The following is a 12,976-nucleotide window of genomic DNA, read 5'->3' as shown; positions in this document are numbered from 1 at the left end:
CATAAAAAGGAGTGAAATAATGTCTTTTGCAGCAACTTGGATGGAACCAGAGACCATTATCCTAAGTGAATTATCTCAGGAATGAAATAACAAACACCACATATGAGACAAACAAACACCACTTATATGTGGGAGCTAAATGAGGAATGTATATGGTCATAGAGTGGTGTAATGGACATTGGAAACTAAGAAGGGGGAGGATGGGAAGGAGGATGAGGGATAAAAATCTACCCATTGGGTACAACGTACACTATTCTGGTGATGGGCACACTAAAAGCCCTGACTTTAGCATTATACAATTCATCCTCCTACCTCAGCCTCCCAAAGTGCTGGGATTACACGTGTGAGCCACCAGGTCCAGCCCATAATCATTTTGTAAAGTCTTACTCAAGGCTCTTTACCAACAAGGACCAAGTCAGATCCAGCTTCCCCCTGAGAGTGGAGAACTTCGGTTTTCTTTTTGATACTAGTGCCTAACAACTTGCCTGGCACATAGCATGCCTAAGATAAAGGATTGCAGACATGCATGGAAACTTATAGATTCTTTCCACAAATAAAGGCATTCATAGTCATTAAGAGAAGAATCTATATTCCTAATCCTAAGCCCCATCTACTTGCCACCAACCAGCCATCTAAAAATGGGCGACCTGGGTCACAAGAGGAAGCAACTCAGCACCAGTGTGCTGCTGCCACTAGATTCAAAGACTAAAATGACAGGGATCTTCATGGTAGGTCACTGCAGTGTCTTTTGCAAAGAGTAGATTACTTGCACAACTGATGCACCAATCCAATAACAGTCTTAAACACGATCATCTGCAGGGTGGAGAATGAGGAGCCTGTGATGTGGCTGAAAAAGGGTAGTAGTATATAGGAATGATCACCCTAAGGCCAAACTGTGGCACTTTCCCCATCTGCCTCCAGCCCACCCTTCTCCTTTCTGCAGTCTTGTTCCTCATTTCAATCCATCCTGCCTTTTGCCCTGACTCCGAGCTGCTGACTGTTCTTACATGGTCTCCCATTGGAAGAAAAGTGGATATGATAAGAGCATATCGATAAGACTCTAGCATTGTGCTGTCTACACGTGGCTACTTACATTTACATTTAAAGCAATTAAAATTAAATAGAATTTAAAAATCTGGTGCCACAGTCTCACTGGCTACATTTCAAGTGTTCAGTACACACATGTGGCCAGTGGCTAGCATATTAAATAGAGCAGCTCTAGAACATTCTCATCATTGAAGAATCTAGCACTTCAGTGAGCATCCCTATAATGTTCTACTGGGTCGAGTAGCACACTTGTTGAATATGCATGAATAATTAATTAATTTCATTTAATAGAGTAGAACCTTGACACTAATGAGAGATGGCCCAGAAATTTTCAGACTCCCCACCTTTGTGAATGTCTTTATAAATCCATATTTGTAAAAACTGTATTAGAAAAAGGTTAATCACTTCTTCTTCCAAGATTTTGAGGGAAGATTAAATAAACTTTATGTTGATTTATAAAAATTGTTGGTTATGTTCCAAGGAAAGTTAATTCCATAAGTTTGTGCCAATATATTTTATTTGAATGAATTGAACTTCAGAACCTGGAGTAACGTTTTTTTTTTTTTTTTCCCAGCATTCTAATAAAAACAGTTACATGCAAACGCATGTCTTGGCACCAAGTTTCTTGGACCTCCTCCTGAAGATCTTTATATAAGTAAAAGTACTCACCCTTTTTCCTCCAGAAGGGCTCTTTATAATAGACTATACACTTGATGACTGAACCCAAAGGCACACGAGTGATCAGCTGGTTTCTCATCATTGGCAGAGGGGGATTGAAGTGAATCTTCATACCCAAAGTAGGAGGAACAGCGCTAATCACATATTTAGCCTGAAAGAAAAGCAACATGGTTAAACATCATTGGCCTGTTCTTTCTGTTTTTCCCTAATTATTCAACCTCATTCTACCCTTGTCCCCTTTTAATCTCTCCCTAACAGAGAAGTCATAAGGATTTTGTTATACCCCAAATTAGCCCTTATTGTTCCCTAGTTTAAAACCTCCAATGACTTCCCATCACACTTAGAGTCAAAGCCAAATTCCTCACGGTCACCTCCAATCCCATCCATAAAATGAACCCAGTACATCTCTGATCTACCTCCTGTTACACTTCCCCTTCCTCACTTCTGCCATTCTGACCACCTTGCTGTTCCCCGGTCATGTCAGGCTTGCTCCCACCCCAGGGCCTTGGCACTGAATGCTCTATCTACCTGGAATGCTTTTCGCCTGGAGAGCTGCATGGCTCAATCCCTCATCGCCTTCAGTTCTCTGCTCAAATACCACCTTCTCAGTGAGGCCTTCCCTGATGTCCTTATTTCAATTTCATGACCAATCCTCCCACCCCACTTTCTGATACACCCTCCCCCCCTTTCCTGCTTGCTTTTGTCCACACTACTTATCACCATCTGACACACTTTACATTTTAACTACATATTTGATTATGGCCTTTCTCCTTCACTAGAAGGAGACTTATATGAGGGAAGAGAATTGTATCTGTTTTGTTCACTGCTGTGTTCCCAACTCCCAGAATAATGTCAGGCACATAGGAGGTGCTTGGTATTTATTAAATAAATATTTCTTGTGGTTTCCTAAAAACATAAGCTCCCAATACAGAGAATTGATAATACCTATAAATATTTTTGTAAATCCCCTGCCCCCAAATATTCTGGTTCTCTTTTCCTTTCTTTTCAGATAGAGGTAGCTTTTTCACTTTTGGCAAAGGGACTGTCTAAGAATTCTGTGCTATTCTTGGCTTTATTTAAGCTTTGGTTATCTATGGGACTCTGGCCTCTTCCTCACACTTTAAGGGTCTTGGTTACTTATTCTGAGCAGAAAAAAAAACTAAATTGCTTTTTTTATTCTCTCACTCAACAAGAATCAACAAAAGACTTCGGTGACCAAATGTGTGGGGGCTTTTCCCCACGCACCAAGCAAGCAACCAATTCTGCAGTGAACACAAGCTGGGTGTTCTCTGATTCAATTCAGACATTATCTACCTGGAGATAGTGTCACATCCCACAGGTTGAGGACTCAGTACCACAACTGTCTCCACTTCAGACACCAGTCATAAGTCTGGGCTTCCAGAACTTCTGATCAACTGGTTTCAAGTTGGGGTTCCTAAGAGCCCTCTCTTTGGGTTCAATTAATTCACTAGAGCAGCTCACAGAACTCAGGGAAACACATTTACTGGTTTACTATAAAGGATATAACAAAGGATACAGATGAAGTGAGGCATAGGGTGAGGCATGGGGGAAGGAGTGTGGAGCTCCCAAGCCTTCCCTGAGGCACCACCCTCCAAGAACCTCCCAGTGTTCAGCTACTGGGAAGCTCGCCAAACCCAGTCCTTTTGGGTTTTATGGAGGCTTCAGTATGTAGGCATAACTGATTAAACCACTAGCCACTGGTGATCAACTCAACCTGGAGGTTGGGAGTTGGGGCTTAAAGTCCCAGCACTTTAATCCTGCCTGGGTCTTTTCAGTGACCAGCCCCCATCCTGAAGTTGCCTAGGAGTTGCCAGCCATCAGTCATCATTAGCATACAAGGGACATCACTTTAGAGATTCTAAGGTTTCAGGAGCTGTATGCCAGGAAACTGGGACAAAGAGCAAATCTATATTTCACAATAACACAGTTACCTCATATATCTCATGGTTTAGGGTCTTCATAAGGACATTTTCTCCTGTGTGGTCAATGCTGATCACAGGCCTCTCCAGCTTCACTTGGTCCCCGAGAAGCTCCATGATCCGCTCGCTCACTTGACCAGATCCACCCACAAATTTCCTCTCCTGGAAAGCAAAAAATGGACTCAAGAGGTGGGTGGGAAATACAGGAATAGGCATAAATTGTTAAATTGCTAGTTTTCCTCACATATCCTTATCCCGAGATGTAAAACGTCTCCTTTCATTGCTGTGAATGGTATTTTCTAACTAGGTCTTCTTCTCCTCCTTCTTCCTGGACCTATTTGAAATAGTCTTTTAAAAATTTACTGAACTGAAAATTGGGGAGGAGGCAGTCAGCTCAGCTGTGTGAAAATAACAGCTTACCATTGTTTTCTAACTAGGAATTGCTGGTTTCGGACAAAATCGCAGGTCACCTTCCAGGTTGTTCTCTTGTGGATTCCCAGGCTCTAACCTCAGCTGGACATCTTTAGAATGACCCCCAGGTCTCACCTGTCTGGTCACCATCCTTGCTCTATGTTCCATCTGCATTCTGTTGTTGAGCTGCTGGACCTGGTGAAGCTCTTCCTAAAGCTCTGCTTGTCTGAGCATGCATAAGCCTGTATTTTCCTGCCTTGTGACACAGGCTCAGAACCTCCCAGCCTCTCACCACGCCCCCTCACCTGCCTCCCACCATGCCCTCTCGCCCCAGGCTAGCCTACTCCCTGTTGCAGGTTGCCGGTCTCATCCCCATCCCGGGTCTGGTGCCTGGTGCTTCTGTGGTCACCAAGGTCATTTCAACTTACTGCACCCACCTACCCTGAGCTCTGCTAAAGCTTCCAAATGTTCTACCTGGGGTTGTGCACACAGCTGAGCTGACTGCCTCCTCAATTTTCAATTCAGTTAATTTTTTAAAAGACTATTTCAAATAGGTCCAGGAAGAAGAAGGAGAGAAGAAGAGGAGGAGGAGGAGAAAAAGGAGGGAGAGGAAGAGGGAAGGAGGGGAAGGAGGAAGAAAGCAACATGACAACCAAGCAGATTATCTAAGAACTCTAGTCCCCTTCCTACTGTGACTGGCACAGTGCCTTATACAATGCTGGGGTTCAGGAAATAGGCACTGAATGAATGAATGAATGAATTCCCCATGTGGTGTGTGCTTTCAATTGAAAATGCATTTCTGACTTTCCTTTTTGAGGTTTCCAAGAAGTGCTCAAGCTATGTTCATCAGATGGTCTCCCACAAACTTACCTAATAATAATCGGACATACATCCAAATGGAAAATGGCAAAAGCACATAGAGACAAGCCTAGTTTTAAAATTACATTGGCCACTGGATTCTCACACTGAGTACCTGAGAACAAAATTGTGCCTTACCAAAGCCACTTCGAGCTGCCATGATAAAGCTCTAAAAATCATAAGTCTGCCTCCTGCGTCAGTAGCTCATGATTGAAGGACAATGCTAATCTTTCATTTCGGTAATGGTGGTTTTCTGCTGGGACAGTGAGGGAGTGGATGGGTACCTGCCCTCCATTGGTTGTTGAGATGATTCTGGTCGTGCCTCCACACTGCTTCACGTACCACAGGAACCAGAGAGCGGAGACTTCATGGGTCTCTGCAGTGACACACAGGTTCACAAAGAGAGTGGCAAGCTGCTTCGCAGACCTGCTTGGGAAGAAACAAGAGCAGAACTGGCAAATGCAGAAGACAATCTTCTTAATTCTCTAGAAATTATTCAAATAATACAATTTCTTGGCAACATTTAGCACAAGTTGGCAAGTAACAGAAAATGATCACTAGAATCTGATATTATAAAACAGAACATTAGAGATTTTGGAAATATCAGATTTATTTTCCCCTTAAACAAAACACCTTACTCAGAATCGCTTTCTATTCCATATTCTGTGCTGTCACGATTCCTCCCCACACATCTGTTGCTCTTCCGGTGATCCCCATCTCAGTAAAAGCCATCACTATTCACTCAATGGCTAAAACCAACACTTTAGAAATTGAACTTAATTTCTCTCTTTCCATCACCCTCTCCCATCTAATCAATAAAGACTTTCCGTTATCTCTCAACATACCACATAACTCCACCATCATCACCACCAACTAGCGTCATCTCTTGCCAGGAGTACTGCAATTACTGGCCTCTCTGCCTCCACTCGTTCTCACCTGGTATCTATTCACCACACTCAAAGCCAAATACTTTTTACCTCCCTCCCCACCATGGTGTTCTTTCTAAAGCGTAAATCAAGTCATGCCATTTTCTTCCTTAAAACCCTTCAGTAGCATCCTATCAAAACAAGAATAAGATTCAGATCTTTCACTGTGGCTTCCAAAGCCCTAAGTGATCTAGCCCATGCCTACCTTTCCTATCTCATCTTGTATCCTCTTCTACTTACTCTAATGCTTCCTCAGAAAGATACACTCTATTTCAGCTATAAAAATGAGCACTGGCTTCCATATTCCCAGCACGCTGGCATTCTCTGTCATTTTGTCATTGTATAATATCTTTAGAACATTTTTCGCTGTTTGAAATTATCTTGATTCTTGGTTTATTATTTTTGTATTGCTGCATTCCCCACTGGAATATCAACTTATGAGAACAAGGACTTATCTTTCTCACTTACCATAGTGTCCCCTATAACAAAAATAGTGCCTGGCACATAGTAAGCACTCAATAATTATTTGTTGAATAATTGAATGACTGACTGAATGATGAGAAATATCAGTTAAACATTATTTTTAAAATATCCATAATGTGTAAAGGATATGCTAGTGCTGTACCAAACACAAAATTAGTCATAGTTATCTATTCAGTTATTTTACTGCCTAATGGGAGGCAAGCTCAAAGGATGGATGAGGGGGAAAGTGATTAATAGAGCATGGATGGGCAAACTTTTCCTTGGAGTTGGCAGGTAAATGGCAAGAGGTTATATCCTATCAGGAGGCACACCAGAAAGTGAACAATGTCATGCAATTCCAAGGACCCAGTTATATCTAGAGCACACCCTAAAATTCACCAGTAGTGATGTGCACTCCAGGATATCTTTGATGAGGCCAAATCTCCCTTTTAACTTTGACATAAAGTTTGCATATTGTTAATCTGGTTACATCTGAGGCAGAATTTTCCACCCGGTAGTGCAGACAATGGGTGGAATAAATGATACCGTCATCCATTTATTGAACTCTTTCCACACTCTATGGTCTTTAAACTTATCTTGTTGAATTGCCATAACAACCCTATTAAATAGCCATAATTTTTCCTGAGTTCACAAGCTAGACAACTGAGTCTCAGAGAGTTTAGTACTACTCAATGGTACAACTTCAAACCAGATCATACCTGACTCAAATTTATGCTTTTAATACCTCAAAATGTTTTGTAATTTGCCAGCTGACAGCCTTAAAATGGAAATATTCACCAAGGGGCATATCACTACTCTAGTATATCTTGATCCTGGAAGTTTGTAGAATCATGCCTAACACACTTACCAGTTATTGACATTGTTTGAAGCCATAACCACCTGACAGCACTTTTGTGACAGTCCCCATCATTACAGCCTGCAAAATGGTGTCATATATACATTGAAGTAACTTCAAATTAGCTTTGTAAGATTACTTATGATAACTAAAGACATGGAAATTGCTGACTCATGCCTTCCCTGTGGAGGCAATTTGTGGTATCTATCTAAAGCAAATATCCAGACATCAGTTTAAAATATTACTTCAAAGTGAAAACATCCTTTGCTGTTTCCTGATATCCTATTTCTTTTGTTCTTTATTTTATAGGTGAATTCAGGGGCATAAGGCAAAGTAATAAATAGCTAAAACTTAACATTGGCCCAGCTAGATGGCCAATATTAAACATTAAAATATCACTGAAATTCTAGTTGTTATTGTTGCCAATTTGGTAGGAAAGAAATAATCCTAGTTTGAAATTAAGGGAGATCTAAAAGTACTTCTCTCTGAAGGGCCCGTCCATTCCTAATCCTTTATTTGATTTACTCTGGGAGCTTCAGTAAGAAAAGAAATGAGAAGAACAATATTTGAGGGACAGAAGGTCAAGGAAGTTAGTGTAATAATATTTCTGTATTTTTTTTGCCCCGTTGACTTTTTAAAAGATAAATGTTATAACATTTTTCTACATGAAAAATATATACACATTTATATAAAATTTGGAAAATTCATAAGATAAAAAGGTGAAAGAATGAGTATCTTCTGTATTTCCGCCCCCCCAAAAGGATAATCATTAATCTCATTTTGATGCATTTTTTTCTAGGTATAGGTTTTTTTAAAAAAATGTATTTACATAGCTGTGGCCACACTGGAAATATAATTTGTTTTTCTGAGGAGCACCTTATACATGACAGTAACTGAAAGAATGATTAACATTAGTCTTTGAATGTATTAATATAATTAGGCTTTAGTTTGAATAACAGTAGGTTGGATATTCTGGGGATGACTTCCTTTAAAACCAGGAAATGGTACCATATGTGTCTTGCTTAGGAAAAGTTAGAAAGTTACCTTGTGTTTGTATTCTCCTAATATCTCAGAATGCCTTATTTTGTCAGACGACAACCTAGATTATTCACTAAGTGGAGGACTAGGCCAAGGGCCAGGATAGAAAATATCAGGTCTCTACAATCCCAAAGATATATAATTGGTCCTATCTTTAAGAAACTTAAAAGCTCTCTGGGCAGAAAAGATCTAACTAAATTTACTAAAACCTTTTCATAACAGAAGTTATAAAACAAATGCAGATAATTATAGGTTCACTATATTTTGAAAGTCTGAAGTATAGAATTTAAAAATAAATACTATAATTTTATTACAACCAAAATAAGTTATATTGCAAACTACACTCTCATAAGAAGTGTTAAATAGCATTAGATAAATGTTGAAAAGGATATCATTAATAATAGGCATGGATTTTTATGACATAAGAGGATTTTACTATTTTATCATTAGTTGCTTTCAACAGTTTAAGACATAGGAGAAGCACAAAGATGTTTAGTACAGGCTGGGAGCAGTGGCTCATGCCTGTAATCCTAGCAATCTGGGAGGCTGAGGAGGGAAGATTGCTTGAGCTCAGGAGTTCAAGACCAGCCAGAGCAAGAGACCAGCTAAATAGAAAAAAATTAGCCGGGCGTAGTGGTGCAGCTACTCGGGAGGCTGAGGCAGGAGGATTGCTTGAGCCCAGGAGTTTGAGGTTGCTGTGAGCTAGGCTGAAGCCATGGCACTCTAGCCCCAGGCAACAGAGCGAGACTCTGTCTCAAAAAAAAAAAAGAAGATGTTTATTACAGAATACTATATAATAATAATAATAATAATGAAAAACTGGAGGTAACCAAAATGTCCAACAGGATGATAATGGATAAATAGCTTATGGTATTCATTTTCCATGGAATATTCTGCAACCATAAAATATGATATTTAAAGAAGAATTTTTAATGATGTAATGTTTTTAAACATTTTAAAAATAAATGTTTGCATGGTCATATTAAATGTTAAAAACATTTTGATGGATGTCCATTGCTTTTGCAGTGCATATATAAATAGTTTTGTTTTTAGAAATGAGATCATATATCACACTGTATATAATTCATGACAGCCTGCTTTTCTGTGTGTTTAATAATACTACTTTTTCAAGCCATTAAATATTTCTCTATGACATGATTTTAAAAGACTCTAGAGTATTCCATTTTTCAGATGTCCCATACTTAGTTTAGCCAATCTATTATTAGACATTTAGATTTTCCCTTTTAAAAATAACGGTTGGAATGTGCCTCTCTCACTCTCTCTCCCTCCCTGTATGCCTCTCTCTCTTTTCTTTTCAATTGCCTTCTTTAAGATAAATTCTAAGAAGCTGAATTTCTATATCAAGAAGTATATAAATTTTAGGTCTTTTGATTGTTTCTACTTCTTAGATTCAGTGAAAACACTTGTTTTCCCTTTCAGTTGGCAGTGCCCTAGCTCCCCTCCCCAGTGTCTAGAGCATGAAGACATCAACCCCAGGGCCAAACACATTCCCAGCTAACACTGTTTAACACGAGAGGAGAGTCTCCTTGAACATGGCTTTCATTTCTCTTACTTTGTTTACATTTTCCGTGTGCTTGAATTGGAACCCCTACAATCCTTTCCATTTTCCCTGCTGTCCAAGAGCAGTGTGGCCTTTCCATGTGCTCTATCTACACAGCCTTCACAATTTCTGTACAGTCCTCAGTTCTGCCAACAAGAATTGAATGCTTAATAGATAAATGCTTGCTTCCAATACCACATCTTTTTCACTAAAGGGGAGCAGTCACTCCATGCATACATATTTCCCTTATCATAAGGGGAATGTCTCTAGAAGCTCCTCATTAAATTCTTAAAGAGCTGCACTACATCACATAAGGTATGTGCATGCTGACCATCTCTATGTATGACCACCAGTGAGGAATACAAAAGTAGTCCTACATCAACAACTTGATAACTGAGATTTTTAAGCTTATGGTCTTTAAGCTGTTCTGGGTAAAGGAGGTGACACATTCTGGTCTGTTTTGAGGACACTATGGGGTAGTATCACCTTTGTGATGCAAAACTATTTTAAAGAAGTAAGTTGGGTGTATAGACATCTTTAGGATAGGAGCCAGTTCCAATATTTTTCAGCATTCCACTTGGCCAGTGGCATGGTTTTAGATATAAAGCAGCTACTTGTCCCATACCTGTTGAATGGTATTGCTAAATAAACCTGAAAGATGTTCACAATAAATGCCTGTGCCTAGTGGTGAGTCTTACTTAGTCCAGCAGATCTTGTCCAGCAGCTCCTTCATGGTCATGCGGTCCCACTCTTCTGCAAGGGGCGCCTTCCATGGGGCATCACTGGGAATCTACATTTAGACGGAGATTTGAAGGAGAAACACAAATGTAACTTTCCATTTTAAATAACTATTCAAATAGTGTTAAAAACTCTAACTTGAAGACAATTCCCCCAATAGTTACTTTTACTGCATAATCAATGCTATCTGTGTAGCTTTCCTGTTATAAATCTATACTACTTAAGCCGTATCTAATTTATAACATTTCCTGCACAATAAATGGAAGTATGTAGTAATTGGGCTATTTCCAAATATTGATTACTAAGTTACTAACTTCTAGAGAACATTCATAAATTCAACTCTTTAACAAGGATCAGACAGCTGCATAAAATCATGTCCAAATTGGAGTTTTCAGTTAAGCTTTGTGTATGTTTACTTATGAGCTGCAAGTTTGAGCATGGTGGTGAATCAAAGACCCAGAAGTCTTACTTTGCTATGTCTTGAGGCTTTTCTAAATTAAAAACATTATCCCAAGAAGGCTGAGTGATACATGATTTTTTTGCACCCTCATAAGTAGTATACAAATAGCAGTCTGTTTGACATTTCATTCTTTTAGAGGTTAGAAACAAACTGTTCATTCACTCATTTCACAAATCTTTATTATTTACTAATAATTGTTACCATGTGCTCGACAATATGCTAGGCACTGGTGATATGTTGTACCTTCTTTCTTTTAAGGACTAAACTTATTATGAAAAATACAAATGTAGTCAAAGAAGCTTTAGGAAGCTTTACCTCCTGCCCCATGGCATCCATCATCCTCCAAAGGTTGTTATGATCTAGGTAGACAATTGGATTCCACACAGGTGGGAATGGGCCCCTGAAGGGGTATGATTTGCCCTGTGAGATACAAGATATTTTAAAGAGTAAACATTTTCAACAATGTTAAAGTAGTTAAATCTGCCAAGTTGGTAAATGTCTGCAAGCAAAAATCATGTTAGTTATCAATATGTGATATACATTCAGATCTTTTAGCTCCTTGTGTCCTCAGAACCCTACTTAACTTTTAAGCATAGAGATTTCCAGCGAAATCCTCAGTTAACTAAATAAGTTTGGCATCACATCAAGCACAGTAAGGAGATCTCTCTCTCTCTGAAATTGGAACCCTTACCATGTAAAATCTAAATGCCACTATGGAAGTGCGGTTACCTAAAGTAATCTCATTTGCTAATGATACTTGCAAATTCCTCAGAATCAGGAGCCCCTGTGTGCCTGGAGGGTCAGAAAATGATAACATTCAAAAACTACAAACATTGTACAAGTTAGAAGAGGATGAAAAACCAATCACAAGAATGCAACCATCCACAGAAAGAGCCACAAAACAGGGCCCAACAGGCTTTCCCAAGGACACAGATGTGCTAGGACAACACAGGAGTTACCAGAGATCAGCAAAGTCAGAGCAGGAAGATGAGACAACGTCAAGCCTCTTGTCCAGACATGTTCACACCACCTGGCTCTCCCTGCAGGGACACCTTGACAGAGAGTTAAAGGAAACACATATCTCCAAGGATTAAAAATAGGACATCCCACAAATAAATCATCTTTGGGAGGCTTAACTTGCTGGAGGCAGTTAAGGGACATACACAAAAACCATTTTAGGTCAATTTGAAAATCTGAGTCAGAAGCCAAGCTGTGCATTCTGACAGTATCTTTCAACAGAATCAGAGTAACTCAAGATTCTCAGTCAACCAAAAACCTCACAATAACTCTAAATCATTCAACAAAGATGCATCTTGTGTTTGTGTTGTAGGCACAGTAATTAGAGTTGTGACATAAGAAGAGATTTCATGTTCATTTTGCATTAATTCTGTGGCCATGTTGGTCTTTGCTCTCCAACAAGGCCTTAAGAGTCTCAGGGAAGAGTTGAGACACAGGCTTACCTTTCTTCTAGTGAGTTCTCTAGAGAGACAGAACCAAGGGAAAAAAAATAATACACACACACACAGAGAGAGAGAGAGAAAGAGAGAGATTGAGAGAGTAGATGAAGGATTCAAATTTATTTTAAGAAATTAGTTTATGTGGTTGAGGAGTCTGGCAAGTTCAAAATCTACAAGATAGGCTGGAGACCCAGGGAAGAGTTGCAGTTCAACTTCAAATGCACTCTGCTGGCAGAATTCCCCCTTCTCCTGGGGAGGTCGGTCTTTTTCTATCAAGGCCTTCAGCTGACTGGATGAGGCCCATGCACATCATGGGGCGTAATCTGCTTTACTCGAAGTCTACCGACTTATATTAATATATTAACCTCATCTAAAAATATCTTCATTGAATAATGTCTGACCAAATATCTAAGTACCACGGCTTAGCCAAATTGAAACATAAAATTAACCATCACAGTTCTTAGTCAACTTTATTGAGGTGTAATTTACCTACAATGTACCCAGTTTAGTTTAGTTTATTTAGTTTTCTTTAATTTTTTCTTAT

The 12,976-nt window shown here is 39.4% G+C and overlaps 1 protein-coding gene across 1 annotated transcript in view; it reads right to left on the bottom strand.

The window, feature by feature from the left end:
- The window catches only part of MAOB (monoamine oxidase B), a 138,259-nt gene that overhangs the window by 46,128 nt on the left and 79,155 nt on the right, over positions 1-12,976 (bottom strand). The window contains exons 4-8 of the mRNA XM_012642795.1: positions 11,291-11,395; positions 10,476-10,567; positions 5,219-5,360; positions 3,678-3,827; positions 1,717-1,876 (exon numbers count right to left, since the gene is read on the bottom strand). Of these exons, the coding sequence (XP_012498249.1) occupies positions 1,717-1,876; positions 3,678-3,827; positions 5,219-5,360; positions 10,476-10,567; positions 11,291-11,395 (649 nt within the window). The remainder of the gene's footprint in view (positions 1-1,716; positions 1,877-3,677; positions 3,828-5,218; positions 5,361-10,475; positions 10,568-11,290; positions 11,396-12,976) is intronic.

The sequence above is a fragment of the Propithecus coquereli genome, unplaced genomic scaffold (assembly GCF_000956105.1).
Source record: "Propithecus coquereli isolate 6110/MARCELLA unplaced genomic scaffold, Pcoq_1.0 Scaffold188, whole genome shotgun sequence".
Classification (NCBI taxonomy): Eukaryota; Metazoa; Chordata; class Mammalia; order Primates; family Indriidae; genus Propithecus; species Propithecus coquereli.
The sequence above is the reverse complement of the archived record's forward strand: the minus strand, read 5'-3'. Positions and strand labels throughout refer to the sequence as shown.